Genomic DNA, 17,690 nt, shown 5'->3' with positions numbered 1-17,690 from the left:
ATGTAAATAACTTCACTCTCCTCTGTGGACGTGTCACAGCTCATAAGAGGGACTAATTGTATAAAAGCCAGTATGCCCATCTCATCTCATATTCCGATAATCAAATTGTCAAGCAGGAGTCAAATGGAGAAGTACTTATTTGAAAAATTGTCACTTACTTGCTGTCTAAATATGAACTCAGAATCCCAACATTTGGCACCTGTTTTTAAAATCTTGTTGCAGATCACTGCCTGTTTTATTATATGGAGAAACACTGCATGGGAGACAGGATAGGGTATATAATTTTGAGGAGACATGCAGCCAGCAGTTTCACTTTTCACATAAAGAACATACTGTTGCCCAAAATTGTAATTAGCTGAACTGAGCTGATGTGCCTTATTGAGACTTTATGGAGGAGTTGAGAGTGTTAGCGGAACGTGTGAATTCCTGGGGGAAAACGCAAACCGATGATGCACACACACAGATACACAGAGCACAGCTGGCAGGCAGGGGCAGCTGGCTGGCACCCGAGAATGTCCCAGAGGAGCTGGGGCCCCTGGAAGCAGCAGCAGGACAGCCACACATCCTGTAGGCAGGAGCCCTCGATGCTTGAAGGAGAGAAAGCAGGGAGAGAGACAGAGGAAGGGCACTGGGCAGGGAGAGCACTTGCATCTCCCACAGTCCCACAGTGATTCTGTCAGTGACAATTCTCTCCCAGATTCATGACTGCGTTTTACAGGATGCCAGTCGTGGAAGGTAAGTCTGTACATTTCACCAGCACAAGCTGCTGCAGCTCCGGGGCCTTGCCTGGCTGTTTTTTCCCCCATTACACAAAAGAATCTTCTGGCAGCTTTCAAGGCTGCAGTGCCTCCATGACCACGAACACATCAGCAGTGAGCTGTGTATAGTTGGGACACCTCTGTTTTCAGCTTGTCTATTGTCAGGGCCTTTGCTGTCACCTCCTGTTTAAACTATTCACAGTAACAACACATGCCCGGGCTCACAGCCTGAAACACACATTAGATGGCACAGAAAAACATGAAAATATGTAACAGACACAGTCCTGGAAGCTCTTACAATCCAAGTATGGCCTAACAAGGAGAGTGAGAGACACAGACAATAAGAAAACATTATTAACTATGACTGCAGGTCTGTAAAGCTGATTGAAACAATCAGATGTTTTAGCTTGTTCCACTTTAAAAAGATACATTTACAAAAGCACAAATGGTGATACGTGTTATAAATAACCATTTTAAAATCCTTAATTAAAGAATTTAATAATATAAAACAAAGCTAGAAAAAAAATAGAAAAATGTCACTACTTGGGCTTAATTGACAGAAAAGGCTGATGTGAGATTACAGAGCACTGCATGACCTGGGTAGGGAATGTATTACAGATTATTATACCTTCACATTAACTAAAATAATTAGAACAAGTGTTCACAGTGTATTTCAAGTGCCGCAATAGTAAATTCCAGTGATTTTGATTTCTTCTAATTAACATATACACACAAATTTAAAACTGCAAGCATAAACATTACTTGCTCACTGATCCATTATCACACTAACAGATCAAGCTTAATCAAGTTCTATCAGGTTTTTTGTGATTATACACATTATTAGACAAGTCTCGTTTCATTTTGTCTGTAAACAGTTACATTTTATTACAGTCAGAGCTAAGTAAGTTTGAAAGAGACTTGCTGTCTTGTTCTTTTACCCATGTAGCCAGAACAATTAATAAAAAAAAACTAAACACCTGGACTAAATACATCACATTTATAATAATACATATTATATAATACAACTTTCCTGGCGAGAACTATCAAGTTACTGATACCAGCAGCATTCATTAAAAAAATGCTGTTAAACAATTTTCTCTGAAGGAATTTGGCCACTTAGAAATAGTTGCTGGATTCTCAGCTTCACAGTCAGTGTTTCTTGGTGGCTTCAGCAGGGCGACCTTGGCGACCATCAGCTGAATTCTCTGCTGCCATAACAAAAGGTGTTGAAATGCTGATGCTGTTTCCTGGACACCAGTCTACACTCAAGGTATGAGATGGAGAAGGAAGCACAACGGTCATGTTAAACTGGAACAGGGAGGACAAGCAAGAATGAAGCTGGGGGAATTTGCCCCAAGTTTGGAGGGCACTATTCTGTGGAACAGACACCAGCCTCATTGAACTTCAGTCAGGATCGGGGAAGAGCTCAGCCACTAAAGGTGAGATTTTGCTACAGACCACCCAAAAAGGGCAAAAGAATGGATTAAGTCTCCTGTGAGCAACTTGAAAAAGTCTCTAGATTGCCCTGGGTCTTATGGAATAGGAATGTCCCTGACACCCACTGACAGCAATGCAGGAGATCTGGAACCCAGGAGGCAGTCTGGGACCATCCCTGGACACAGACAGGCCAACCAGGGCCCGCTCTCCTGGCCCTACTACTCACAAACACAGGAGTGCTGGGGGATGTGTTAATCCTGGCAGCCTTGGCTATAGCAGCCTCCAAGGTGGAGTTCAAGATCCTGAGGGGAGCAGGAAAGGCAGAGAGCACATCTAGGACCTTATGACAGCACACTGGCTTATTCAGGGATCAGCTACAGGATCCTGTGTGAGGCTGCTCTGAAAGCAAGAGTTTGAGAGGGTTGACAAGTGGTCAAAGACAAGGTCCTACAAACACAAGAATGGTCCTTCTGGATACTCAGGGAAGGCAGAGGGAGAGAGAAAAATGCAGAATATAAGGAGAATGATCTGGCTAAATGAGGAACTCATGCCTGAGAACCAATGAAAAAAGTACATAAAAGGGAGTTGGAACCAAAGACATACTTGAAAGAAAGAATACTGAAAAAGTACCTAGGTATGCAGGGCTGCTGTCAGGAAAAGCACTCTGAGGGCTGCAACTAGCAGAAGGCAGCAAAAGCTTCTACTGCTACTTTAGCAATAAAATAATAAAGAAAATACAGCCCACTGCTGTGTGAGGTAGTGACAAGCAGCAGGTACTCAGAGCTTCCTTTGCCTCCCTGCACTGAAATGTTCTCCCAGAGCTGAGGAGCACAAGAAACACCAGGGATGGAAACAGCATCTCCTGTAAGTTTCAACCCAGGCCATCCTATGGGACTGATGGGATGAATCCAAGAGTACTGAGGGTGCTGGCTGATGTCTCACTGTGAGGCACTGCTCTATAATCATCAAAGGGCTGTGGAGCTGGGATGTTGCAGTCTGGATGAGTGGAGAACAAGACGGGTGAGGAACTGGCTGTTGGACTGGAACTGGACTGTTGGGCTCTAGGTGTATTGGAACAATACGGGAAGTTCCAACTTCATACGAGAACAGTAACATTTTTATAAATCAATTTCTAGAGTTTTAGAAAAATGCAAATAAACACATAATCTAATCAACAATATTTTACAGATTACCATTTTTGTCATACTAAATTATATTATACTCAATGCACACAAATGCCTTCAGAAGGAAGTCCTTCATTGTCATGATGTATCCAAGTGTAAGCATGGAGTTCATAGAAATGATATTCAGTGAGATAGTTGCACTATAAGGTATCACTTAAAATTCTTGATGTGATTGTACCACAATATTAGTGTTACCAAGAATAGATATCCTATTCTTATTATGTAATCAAGAAAAACTTCTGGAAATAATATTCAGAGTACAAACTACTTTTAATCAGCAGCTAAATACCAAGATATGATTACTTCGTTGCTCTAATGACATCTGTAATGGATTCCAAGTGCTGTGCCTGATTGCTTCCCAGCTGATCAGGATTCTGTTCATCACCTCTAGCTGCTGGAATTCTGAGATTTCTTGGAGTTCCTCTGCAAAAGACTTCAACACTGGTTCAGCTAAATGGCTATAGTGCCTGCTTTAAAACAGTCCATCAAAAACTTTACCCTTAGTACTCCATGATAAAATGTTTTAAGAGAAGAGAGGAAGATCTGCATCCCTCACTCGCTTTTCACTGACAGGAATTGATTAAAAAGCTGTATATAATCTCCCTGTCCTTTTAGGCAACTAGTCCAAGACTGCTAATCCACAGGTCTTGGACCATAGAGCAAACCACTGTTATCTCTGTCATCAGTTCAGACAGAAAGACAAAGGGCTGCAAAATTATACTTTTATGTACAACTTAATGGTTAAAGTATACTTGTATGTTTATCAACACACAGCAGAGCAAGCCATTTGTATAAGCACAAAGGCGATAATGAAGTAATTGTTCCAGGTGAATATTCTACAATTCCTTTTAACAGTGCATTTCCTTAACCACTTTATGTAACTACATGATAACACAGGCTTGAAAACTATTAACATAATTTCAATCACCAAGAAATTATTAGAGAAGTTAAAATACGGTGGCTCAAGTGAGGTAATCATGGAATCATTTAGCCTGGAAAAGACCCTTAAGTTTACTGAGTAATGAACTGCTCCTTCTTGCAATTTCTTGGAAATTGCACAAGGCAGCTTCAAATATTTATACAAGGCACAGCACATCCATCACACAATGTAGGTGATCTCACCAGTACAATCCACTCAGTTTCTTTCACATGTCTGTTAGCAAAATGAATAATGCTAACGTTTTGCAAAGCCCTGACAGGTTTGTATTTAAAACATTACCAAGTCTGAGACATACACTGGCAAAAGGGACAATAATGACTACAGAGAACCATTGCTAGAAAAAAACAAAACAAAACAAAACAAAACAAAACAAAAAAAAAACCAACACCCAAAAAAAAAAAAAACCCAACCAAATACCAGAAGTACCACACACAAGACTTACTGCATCCAGCCATTCAGTGCCCGGTGGAAGTCAGAAGATTGCTGGCTCTCTAGTTCACACTTAAACTCTACCAACAGAGAAGCCTTAGCATAATGTTGTTTGAAGTCAAAAGAGACAAAAGTACTCAGAACTTTGCACTGTTTTAAGAGTATTTGAGAAATATCCAGGTAAACAGAAACTAACTTAGCCTCCTGGATTATTTAAATTTTTAGAGTGAAAGATCCCCTTCAAAAGGATGTATAACACTTATTACTGGTCCTGACTTTTCTTTCTCTTACAAGGGATACTGAAACCAAAATATGTGGAACACCTACACAAATTATAAGTCCTAATCAAAACATTCATTAAAACTCTGCTATAGGAAGATGATTGCAAAATTTATGGAAGCATGAAAGCCAATAAAACTGCATCATGGCATACTTTATGATCAAGCTACTGAGGTGTTACGCAGTAGATTCAATCAAGCTTAAATCTGTTGTTTTTTACACTTTCCCACTCTTTCAGCAAAACTGTGTTCTGATCAAAAGAAAGCCTACAAATACTGTCAATCAATTTGACAGCTAAAGTCTTAAAATTAACATTGTGGGACACTGAAGGAATTAGTGAAAGGTCTCCAACGTGCTTGAAGCCCTGCTGTGTGAGCAAGGGCTGGGAAACAGCTCCTCAGGTGCAGGTGGAGTGTGAAGCAGAGTGAAGCACAAGGCACAGGATGTTTGCAGGATCCCTGGGTGGATTGTGGTGCTGCCAGTGACAGAGCCAGGGCTGTCTGCAGCTCTGCTGCTTATCAGGGCTAACAAATGTGGGACATGGTGCTTAGATCTGCTTTCCAGACCACTTCTCAGCAGGTAACACCACTTCTATTTCACTTCCAAGAAAAGTATTTATCTTTCTTGTAACTCACCTTTCTGGATGGTTTGTTGATCTTCCTTTCAGTGTACAAATAAACACACTGAGCTCAGAGTCCCACAGCCACAGGACAGAGTTGCTAGAGCTTGAACTCACTGACCTCTAGCATTTTAAAAACTTAAATATTTGAATCTATTAAGCACTAGAAATCTAGAGAATTCCCTGAGCCTTACTCACTTTAGCTACTCAAAAAGCCGTATCTAGGTTTTGCTATTTTCTTGGCATTAGTTTTCCCCAGTGGCTAGAGTCCCTCCTTGTCATCTCAAAGCAAGCAATTAATTAATGCATGTACAGCCTTAAGATGAATGCTACACGAAGTCAGATAAAAAAATCAGAATAATATCTCAAGAATCATCTAAAAATCACAGTTTTTCCCCCCCAAAATACCAAAATAGGTACTAATACTAATGATACTTATGAAAGACTATTTTGAAGTCAAGTAAATTAGCCTTATTGCCAATCAGAAATATAAAAAAATGGAGTTATTACCTACAGTCTGCACTGTTAATTGCCTTACCTGGCATTCCATGGACAAGGTCTCCACACAGCACAAAGAACTTGGGTTTAGGCTTTAGTTTGTTAATGGCCTGCACTGCTTGCTCTGCTAATTTAATTTCTTCTCCCCATTCATCATCTCCATTATTAGTGTCTCCATGTGTCCAAGCTTTCATCAGACCAAACTGAGGATCTGCTCCTTGGATGAAGTAGAAGGGCCCCTTCCAATGGTACTCAGCATCTAAGAAGAAAAAAAAGGAAAAAACCCAGTAGACACACTTAAAAGAGAAAGAAAGCTTCCATGCATCATTGATTGTTCTTCAGTAGGTTGACAATGCTTTAATGCACGAACAGAATTCTGTACTCATTCATACAGGACAAATATAAAGGCAGAAGTACAAAATTTTCCTCTAATATATAGCTGTAATAAACAAAAGTATATTAATCTAATTATACCACATAGTAATTACAGACTGATTAGAGGAGATGTGAAGAATTCAGCAAGTAGTGCTGGAAATTACAACACAACACAAGTGTGTAACATTAGATTTCAGTTGACTCTAGGATTCCAATTATTGCTTCTTTAATTAACAAGTTAAAACATACACAGGTTTCACATTAAGGAGTTAGATGCTTTTTGTTCTCATAGTTTCAGAGAAGAGTTGGATGTAGCACATTCTCTGGAGTCAGAACTGAAACCACTCAACAGGACCAAGGTCAGCAAACACTAAACCCAGCAACATCAGAATCTTCAGCAACAATGAAAATCCAAATTTACTGCTGCCACAATTGTTCCCAAGACCTATGACAAAAAGGTGAGAACTCAGAAACAAATTTCCATTGATAGAGTCAGCATAGGCAGAGGGTAGGACAGAATCTGTACTGGTACCATTTTTGTATACTTCTTTCTCCAGTATTGTAATACCAAGTACAACAAAGAAAGGGTGACATATATGACTACAAGCCCATTTGGAAGAAAAAAATCTCAACACTGGACAAATAAAACAACAGTTGGCTACAAATTTAAAACAAAAATGGGTAGCCTGTTTCCTACACTTATGTCTCAAGCTGGAATTGAAGTACAAACATAAGTACACTGTGTTTTTTCCAGCTGTCTATATGCATTCATTTGCAACCTGAATATTTTAGTTTTGACAGCTCTATTTGGCTTAATACATTTAATGTTATTGGAGGTTTTTAAACAGCATTTAAACTGTAAAAAACTCACAGACTACCTCCATCTACAGTTGAATCTAAAAAGAAAACATACAAATTATTTAAAATTGAAATATAATCCTTGAATATACTCTCATATCATGTCAGTCTGATCTGAAATCCATTTTGATGCAAAACTGGTCTTCTAGTAACAGTAGAGAAGTAGCATGTTCAGCACATGGATGTACTTTTGATTTCCTTCCACAAGCTCTAGAACTGAAGCTTCACACTCTGCAAGAAGGGGAGTGTGTTTCTTCCAAGCAAGGTTAGAAAACAGAGTTCAGAATTCATCTCTGGCACCATGGATATGGATAGGCTGGAGTGAGGGATGAGGAATGTAGGCAACTCCCGGAAGCTGCCTGGAATTGTCATCTGTTGCTATGGCATCAGATCATTTTTCCAAATGAAAGCTTCTGTACTTTAGTTAAACTAACATTTCATTTCTAAACAAAATTATTTATATACCAGCACTGACTAACTCTAAATAATAATCATGTATTTTATAGACAGAAACTTCTAGCCACTCATTGGCCTTTAATTCTGAAATAAAATTTACTCTTCAAGTTACACAACTGTTCAGAGAAGTGAAATGATCTATGAATCCATGAGTTTGCAGTATAAGCTTTATGGAACCAACTGAATGCCAAAAATAATTTATTTTTTTATTTTATAACTTGCATGAAAAAATACAATTGCCATAAAAGCAGCTTACATGATGCAGTAAAGGCACTGTTTGTGCAGAGAAATCAGGTTACAGTTTTTATAGGTAGAAAGGTATAGTAAAAAAAATCAGTTAAGGAAGCTTGCATCAGAAGCCCTTTACAACCTCTACAAAACGAAAATTAATAAAAGGAATGTCTGGAACAGGAACTTGGTTTGGAGGAGTGGCACAATTTATTCATTAAACGGGGGAAAATGATCTAACCTTTGAACTACATGGCAGGATTACTAATACCTTTCCCTTTTCCAGCAACCTGATAGACAGTACTGATAAATCAATGCAGAGCAAAATCTACTTGTTTTGTATTGTTTAATCTGAAGCCAGTATTTTTACCATAGTAGCCTGAGTAAAATATAGTTACATTTATTTATTTTTACAGAGAACTACTTAGAAAAAGAGCTAGCATTTGTTTTTAAAGACTGTGTTTCAAGTATGGACAGACTGTGTTATCCTTTCAGAGCCCCAGCAATGGTGCGTGGTGGCCACAGGCAGCTGCAGCACCCGGAGCAGTCCTGGCTGGGTGGCACAGGCAGCAGGGCTGGCCCAGGTCCCAGGGATCTTCAGACAGAACACTTGAGCATACACAGGTCTGGCAAGCAGACAATGCACTCTCAGGCAGCAGGTGGGAAAGCCAGACTAGGGGTTATTCTAATATACGTTTCAGGGATATTTTATTTTCCTGACCTATATTCATGCCAATACAGTAACTTTCTAGGTTTTAAGTACCTGAATGTTTCTAAGACTGTGCACAGATGCTCTGGTTTGAGTGGGTGAGTGATGGTCATGTGAGGCAAAGAGAGAGACTGATAAGATGAATTTCAAAAGAGAAGTTCAGTACACAGACAGAATCAAGAAATGGCAGAAGAAAGGAGAAACAGAAGATGCAGGGGTGGAGGTGGTGAAGAGTGGGGAGAAAAGGAAGGAGATAGGAGGTGAAAAAAGAAAGGAACTGAAAATGATGCAAAGGTATGTGCTATATTCTCCTGTAGGAAAGAAAAAGATAAAATGAGGAAAGTGAAGCAGGGATATCAGAAGAGAGCCAGGAATCAGGGCTACATAGATAACATTTACTTAAAATGTTAGTTTAATTAACTGGTCTTAGTCAAATAATTCAGTCAATAGCTATTTCTGTGGTATTCAATAACTCCTCAGATAGGTACAAAAATAACAGTAAGGTTGAATAAATATTTTCTACCTTTTTTTTGTTATTTGATCACTCCAATCAGAAACATTAAAAACAAATAACCTTAGTACTTAAACCAAATTCCATTAGCTTATTACTTATCAATTGTTACTCACTGCTTCTGTTTCCCATGAAACAAAAGTATATGGGAACAAAATAAAGTAAGGTTACTGTTTAAACTTACAAAAACATTTTCCTTAAAATTAGGAACTTTTTCCTTAAAATCAGGAATGTGCTTTAATTACTGCAAAGTACTATAAATATAAAACCAGAATATCATTATTAGAGTTGCATAAGTATACCACTGGTGTGAACTTGCACCTGGCACCAATCTTAAACCTGTTTTGAATTCAGTTAATCCAGGAAGTAACTCTTGAGTGCCCTCACTGGTCTGTCTTCAGAGTTGTTTTTTGCAAGTTTTTCCTCTTCTGTGCAAGCCATGACAGTAGTCAGCTAAAGTTGCAAGTGTTGCTACTAGTGCAATTTCACTAATTCTGCTAAAAACCCCAGGACTAGATCTGCATGAGTGCTCTTCCAACAAACCAATATGGTAAGAGGGTGGCAACAAGAAACAGCTGAAAAAAGCATCTTCCACAGATGGAATCAGAAGACTTCTGCCTTACAATGAAATGGTAATGGACCCTGTTCAGACCATTATTCTGTACCCTTCTTTTCTCCCTTACCAACTGCTTGTTCATTTCTTGATTCAGCTACCCACAGAATAGGAACTGTGAGCAAGCAAATCAACCTTGTCTGCCCTTAAGTCAGGCCCCACAAGCCCCTGTTTGAACCCTGTCTCTGGTCTTTGCACTGGATCTCAAAAACAGTGCTCAGGGAGATCCTCCTGCTCCCATGCTGGGGGTCTGCCCAAGCCTGGCAGAGGGGAACTAACAAACTCCACTGGACACAAGTGATGGGAGGGCCAACAGCTGCTTTTGCAGCAATCCTCTAGTCATGATCCAGGTCCCAGCTGTTACTTCTGAAGGCTTCACTTAAATAATGTGTACAATGGCTACCACCCCTTCAAATGTAGCAAATGACTTCTGTGGGAATAACAGTAAAGGCATTCTTCTCACTAGAAGTTTGAATTTTCAAGCCTTTAGATGAGCTATTTTGTTGTATTAGATAAAGCAATAGAAGATTAGGATTCAATTAATAATTTTTTCTGTCCTCTCCCTTCCATCACAAAATTGAATGAAGCTGAGAATGCCTGAAAATTGGCTCTTCATCCCTACATTGAAGGTGTTTGCAATTCTCAGAATTTACCATAACAATAAGAAAACACAAATGCAGAACCAAGTTGAGACTTCTCTGATAACTGATGTACATATGGTTTCCATTTCTGATGGACAAACAATGTCTGTGGACCGGCTCTTACATACCAAGCAATAGAAAACTCCTATTTCAAAGCAGTTTTGCTTCCAGACCTCCTTAAAAGCACAGCTGATCACCACTGAAGAAGCCCAACTTCTGAACATGTTGTTATGCCTCAGTTTTAATAGTTTCCTTCTCTTTTTCTGCTGCCATGAATGCCAAAGTACAGACAGAGGATCAATGCAATGTATTTTTAGTAGCATCGGCTGAAAAACAGTGCCAGCTTCTAATTTTATCTAAGGATTAATTCTGTGAAGGACCAAAGAAGTCAGCAGCAACTCACCAGAAAAACCTCAGCCATGTATTGTGATCACAGGCAAAAAGACACTTCAAGGACTTAAGTGGGATTTCAGCCAAATCTCCCAACTTCTAAAGGACAATAGCTAATCTCTTGCTGTGCCTTCATTTCTTCCCCTTTTGCTTTTCCTAGTTTTGCCTCTCTTTTCTTGTCCCATCTCCAAGGATCACCAACATATCTACTGAGATTGCTCACAAAAACTACTGGCCTCTGACAGGCACACAGGATTGTGGATCCTGGTGGGATTTCCAGTATTTCCTGGTGGGATTTTTTATAAGTACATTGCTTGGGTTCAACAGTATATTGGTGTTCTTCCTCCTCTACACTCTGCAGAATTTAATGGAAACAAATCAGTTACGGAAAGTTACTCCTGTCCATAATCTCTCTTTAGACACTACTGTGTCAGAGCAGTTTGGACGTGGACACATCTCCAGTGCCTGTTCAGTCCATCACGGGCAGTAACAAATACGAAAATGCCCTCATTGTCACGTTGGGTTTGACAGGAAAATCAATACCACTTCTCTGAAAATCAGAGCACAGCAGATACAGGGACATGGTTCCCTGCCCTGAGTTCTCTCTGCCTACAAGTGTGCCTGTGATTCTTTTTCTGGGTAAAATTGAAAAGAAGCACAACCTTGGTTTTCCAAAGAAGGTCTAAGCAGGAAGGAAAATGGAATCTCTTAAATGAAGTCAATATGTATACATCAGAGACAACACGAACAGCAACAATTTATTTCCATTACTTTCAGTCCTGAAATAGCTTGAAAACCAATAAAGGAATTGTGCTATATTTTTAATAATTCCTTGTTATATATTTATATATATATATATATAAAATATATCTTTTATATTATCGATATGGCTTAGAAAACTCATTATTTTTGTATGCCTAAATACAAAAGATTTCAGTCTAAAGAAATGTGCAAGTCTTTCAGCTGTTTTTATTTCCATGTGTACCTCTGAGTCTACCAAAGATATGACTACTAAAGGTTCTGTTGAATGACCAAGGCAACCTGTCATGAATTATGCCATTTTAAGTACCAGGGGAAAAAAACCCTATAAAACAGGTATTAAAATACATTTTCAGAGAGAGAAAAAAACTTTTAAAGAGTAATTATTCTAGAAATTTTGTACTACAAAAATACTGTCAGTAGAAACACTAAATGATAGAATGTGGTTTCTCAAATTAATGAGACAGTGCTACTGTTATCAAAAGACATACTTTTAAACTTCTTAGATAACTATCAAGGTAAGAAATGCCCCCTCAGACACAGTTTATTTGTACCGAGGGCTACAGAAGCTAAATTCTAGTCATGCCTTATGCCCACCCCCAAATTTAACATGTAAACTCATTACAAAAACTTTACAGCCCAGAACTGTAGGTGTGAAGGGGGGTGGCTTGCATAATGACAAGGTGAAGTCACAGAAAGTTTCTCAAAACCCACGTAAAAATTTCCCTAATCCATGAGATGGAAACAGTACTGGGAATGGAATATGCAAGCTGGGAAGCAGTTCTGATCAGTGCTCAAAAATATTACTGTTGAAGAGCTCTAGAACAGTAATCATAATGTGCCAAGATCTAACACTCTTCTGAAAGCAAGAAATCAACTGCGGTTGTATTTAATTTCAAAGGAAGGCGAATTATATATAATTATGATGCTTTTAAAAAGTGCAAAAATCCTTGAAGGCAGCATGGAAACTATTCAAAGACACTATCCCAGAGGCTCAGACCATATGCACAGCATTTACTAAGGACTTCAGAAAGACCAAAAAGAATCCAGACTGTCTAAAGTACTTAAGTAACAGTGATAAGGAGGCTAGTAAGAGCAGGTCAGCGTCCTTTGAAAAGCTAAAGCCTTCAAATAAAAATAAAAAAACCAGGAAGATTTTGTACACTGAAAGGTTTGATACCGAAGTCCAAGAAGTCAAACTAAAAAAAGCAAAGAACTGGAAACAGCATAAAACTGAGAACTAATAAAGCACTTTGTACAGGAATTAGGAGCAGGTAGTCTGCCAGACCGTCACTAAGGTTAACAGATGTTCCAAACATGCAAGATGCACCCAAAAAGAAAGGCTGAAAAGAAGAAAAACAAGGTACATTTTTGTATCCACATGTATTGTGAGGGAACTTGTGAAGATCTAATGTGATAATTCCTCCTGACAGCACATCAGATCTGTCTCAAATCAAAATATCAGTAGATGATTCAACAAATAGACACTGGCACTAACAAACCACTCAGACTGGGTGGCATCCATAGACCTTCTCAAAAGTGAAAATCAGTGAACTTCTGGGGAGTTATCCTTAAACCTGCCCTTGCACCAAAGGAACAGTGAGGCGGTCACTATTACATCTACATTTAAAGGGGTTTCCTGAGCAATCTGGTAACAACTGACAACAAAAGTGGCGTCTGTACAGACAAGTGATGGAAACACTAACCAAGACAGTACCTCCTGTGTTTGCTGATTCTTCAGAAAGAGTAATCAACAGCTTTTACAGGGACAAGGGAGATCCACTTGATCTCATCTCCACGAGGCATCTAACAGTTACCAAAGACTCTTAGGGAAGCCAAGCTATCTGGAAATAGGAAATTAAATCCTTGCATGCACAGAAAACTGGTAAGAAAAACAAAAATGGACAAGGCCCAGATGCCACCTGGATCTGTACTGGGACCTATATACTGCTCAACAAACTCAAAACAATCTGTCACAGAAACTGAACAGCGAGGAAGTGGAATTTGCTAAAATTTAGCCATTTGGCAGCATGAGAATCAGGCCTGGTTCTGAAGAGCTGAGGAGAGACTTCCTATGCAGTGAGTGTTCAAAAAAGGATGAACTTTGTGCAAAACAGTAAAGCATAGTGCACATGGAGAAAACACCACCAACTTCATATGATTTTTACCAAGTGCTACAAAGAAGTCACCTCAACATTCAAAAATGGCAAAAAATCAGAGATTGAAAAGGAATAGAGAAGAGAGCAAAATGAAAATATGAGAAGTAATTGAATAAAATTTGAGAGTATGTTAAAGATTGATGGGGGAGGCTTGACAAAGGAACACAAAATCACATGTGGAACTGAGTCTGTGAGGATGCAATACTGCTTATTTGCCTGTTCCACATAAAGGTTTTGGAACCATCAACTAAAACTAGCAAAAGACAGGTTCAAACAGACACTTCTCAACCAGTTATACTGACAGAACTATCACTTGTTTAGTTACTTGAAAAAAGTGTTCCACCACTTTCACATTAATTCTTTGCACAGCATGCTATTGACATACTCGGGAAAAAAAAAAAAAACAAAAAAAAAAACCAACAAAACAAAATAACTCCCTGACTTCTGGAGAGAAGTGGTGAAGACAGCACTTGCCCAAACATATGGTCCTGTTTCTTCACTCAAATACTAATAGAAGGAGTAGACAGCTGAAGCAAAATTTCATATGGGCAGAAAAGAGACAATTTATTCTACAAAGTAAAGCTAAACCATACAAAGGTCTCTTGCCCACCAGGTAAGGTATCTATACACTGTTTACTACTGTGCCTCATTGATTATGTGGATAATTTCAATCCCTCATCTCAAGCTCCTCGTGCACATGTCCCACATCAAGGGCAAATGAGAGTAGGTTACAGGTATAACCACCACATTATGTAAAAGCAGAGTGAACAATTTACCAGTAGGGAATAGGAACTTTGCAGAAAGGGTAAGGAGAAAGGCAGGAAATTTAGCTCTCAATAGTGGTTTTCAAATTTTAAAAGGAAACAGTGTGCCAAGCCACAGCAGTGGCAGTAAATGTGGATACATGTTTAACAGGAGTGAAACCTTCAGATTGAGAAAAGCAACAAAACAGAGACAACTGATTTTTGTCTTAAACTGCATGAAAATTTACCTCAGTTTTAACAGCCCTTGGTTCTCTTTTTTCCTAATAATTTAGTCATTAAAATGTTGTGTTGAACTTTAGCCTCTTAAGAAAGACCCAAGTAAATTATTTACAAAAATACTGCACCCGAAGATGGTAGCTGGACTATGATAGCCTAACAAATCCTGAACAAAACTAAAAGCAACCAACTGGTAAGAAAAATCTTAACTAATATTTAAAGAACTCCAAACAAGGACACTTTGGGAGAAAGAATCACATCTGGAAAACAGATTCCTAAAGGATGTTTTCTTCCATGTTTAAGGAAATTTTCAAGAAGGAGTTAGATACAGCTTTTATTCAGAAATTTTACACTGCTGTTGAACACTCCTTTTGTCACAATTTCACTATATAGTTGATTTAATTAGATGGCTTGTCTGCCATCTGTCCCCTCAGCAAATGCTAGGCATTCTGTTACAAACCAACCAGACCATCTGCAATTAATAGGTTGCCAGAATAGCTGTATACATATACTTCACATGCTTGGAGTTGGTGATTTTTCTTTATTTGGCAACAAGCAAAGCCAAATATTTCCAGTGCAACCCAAGAAAAGACCACAGAATTGATGGGATGAAATAGCCTTGCTGACCTCACCAAACCAATACAATTTGAAATTCATAAATACAGAGAAATAGAAGCCCTTCTACACATGACGATAGAAAATGATTTCTTAACACAGCTGTGTCCCTGAAAAAACCCAGCACACTATAGAACCACTATCCTTGGGAGAATTTTACAAACACGTGCATACACTGAGTTGTTCAACGTGTTAAATGTGCTCCTCTGAGTCCAGCCACAAGCAAGGACCAGCAGTCACAGGCGGCTGCCACCTTTGGCTCGGCCTCGTCTCCTTCTCCACCTGGTGGGTGTGGAAGCACGTCTGCCTTGGCTGGCTGCAGCCCAGGGTTCGCAGCGCTGCTTCTGCACAGCGGGGAAGGGCCAGGGCAGCACCTGTGCTGCTGACCCGAGCGAGGCTGAGCAGCCCGGGGAAAGCGGCACCCTACCAAGTTGTGGAGCACCTTACGGCTGCCTTTCGTTTGAGCACCAACAGTGACCCAGCGGTAACCTGTTAGGTCACCCCTACAGGTACAAACACAGGACAGCACAGTGCTGGCACCGACAGTTTCACAGGCTATGGAGACCCAGTTCAGCAGCACAAGGATTTTAAAACGAATCCGGTGCCGGACACTGCTGGCGTCTTCACGGGAGCCAAAGCGTGGGGACAAACTTGGGCGGTTCCGGGCGCGTCTCGGCACAGCGGGGGCAGCGGGGCGGCCACAGCTCCGCGTCCGTCCGCGCTGCGGCCGCCCGGAGCCCCCCGTGTCCCCCGCTCCCCGCCACGGGCCCGCCGGCACACAGCCCAGGCCCCGGCGCTCCACACCTCCCTCTCCCGGGCGGCAGCTCCTCCCGCCGCCGGGGAAGCCCGGGGCCTCCCTCCGCACGCCCCTCCCGCCCGGCAGCGCGGCGGGGAAGAGCCCGCAGGCGATGGCGCGGCTCGGCCGGCGCTCCCCGTACCTGGGCGGAAGGCGGTCAGAGTCCTGCCGCGGGCTCTCAGGAACACGTTCCCCGCCGCCGCCATCGGCCCGGCCCGCGCGGCCGCTGCCACCGCCGGGCCCGGCCGCCGAGGGGGCGGCACCGCCTCCGCCGGGGGCGGCGCCTGGCGCGGGCGGGAGGCCCCGGGACGCCCCGCGGGCCCGGGCGCTGCGGCCGCGCTGGGGGCTCCGGGGCTTGGTGTGAGGGGGCCGTCGAGAAGCGGTGGCCGGGTGGCTCTGGGGCGAGCCCTGGAAGCGGGGAGTACTGCGGGGCGGCTCCCGGCACCGCCATGTGTGGGGGACGGCTTAGGGTGGAACCTGCCCTGAAGATGTGCTGGCTTTTAAATAAATTATAATAAAGTAATAGATTACATCATATTCAGCTTGTTCCTAACCTGCGAACCGAAGTAACCCCTTGTCTAAGAGCATTGGCAGCCTTCCTTTGCTTCTTCATGGTTGTTCTTGCCAGGTTTCCTCAGTGTTTAAACGTGCTCCCGAATTTAGGTATCACCAGCAGCTCTCTGAAAAAGAAAAGAGAGGTTATGCAGAAAAAGCAAAGGCCCAGTGCCTCCCTGCTGCCAGTGCCCCGAGCTCAGCCTGCGCTGCCCTGCCACGCCTGTGGGCACTGTGGCGGGCACGGACCAGGGCCCAAACAGTTCATGTTCCTGTCAGAACCAAACTACGCAGTGAGGTGATGACTGAAATATATGGGTGACCCTTACAAGGCAATGTTTTCTTCATCTCTTCTTGATCTAGAATTCCTTTTTGACCCAGCTATCCAGGAACAACAATACGGTTGCAGTTTCCCAGTTGAACAGCTGGGACCTCATTATTCTGCGTGGCGCAACATGCAGAGTTCTGAGTGCCTCTATTCATCGTGTGAAATCTGCAGCAACGTGTTAGGTGAGGTTAATGCTGTCAACTAAAATGCATTCCTATGGCTAGATGGCTTTTCCATCTGTAAAATGTGGGTATTATTAACCACAAGTAAAAACAGCTTCTTCAGTCCTACTTGTAAACTGCTTAAAGATCATTAGATGGAAAGCACTGGGGGAAGTCTTTTTTATTAAGTAGTTTTTGTCAATTTGCCTCTTTATGAGGCAGCATGTGGTATATTAAGCAAATAAAAACTAAAGTGCATTTTTAAGTCTCAGGTGTAGCCTATCTAAATATCCCAACAGCATCATAGGAAGGGGTGATCACAGTCTCATGGTAGAACAGCTCATGCTAATATAAGAGCAGTTGGCTCAGTCATGCAAAGAATTTTTTTTACCTTTTGTATTTCTTTTCCATTTTC

At 41.1% G+C, this 17,690-nt stretch overlaps 1 protein-coding gene across 3 annotated transcripts in view; it reads right to left on the bottom strand.

The window, feature by feature from the left end:
- Window positions 1-16,837, bottom strand: part of CPPED1 (calcineurin like phosphoesterase domain containing 1) — a 39,807-nt gene extending 22,970 nt beyond the window's left edge. Inside the window, exons 1-2 of one of the 3 annotated variants that reach the window (XM_068206802.1) lie at window positions 16,789-16,837; window positions 6,185-6,403 (exon numbers count right to left, since the gene is read on the bottom strand). In XM_068206802.1, the coding sequence (XP_068062903.1) occupies window positions 6,185-6,403; window positions 16,789-16,822 (253 nt within the window). In that variant the 5' untranslated portion in view covers window positions 16,823-16,837. Of the gene's footprint in view, window positions 1-6,184; window positions 6,404-16,376; window positions 16,536-16,788 lie in introns of those variants that run through there. The other 2 variants (XM_068206804.1, XM_068206801.1) reach the window with 2 other exon arrangements.
- Window positions 16,838-17,690: the final 853 nt, after the last annotated feature.

Source organism: Anomalospiza imberbis, chromosome 16, assembly GCF_031753505.1.
Source record: "Anomalospiza imberbis isolate Cuckoo-Finch-1a 21T00152 chromosome 16, ASM3175350v1, whole genome shotgun sequence".
NCBI classification, from domain to species: domain Eukaryota; kingdom Metazoa; phylum Chordata; class Aves; order Passeriformes; family Viduidae; genus Anomalospiza; species Anomalospiza imberbis.
This window is presented reverse-complemented; position numbering and strand designations above follow the sequence as displayed.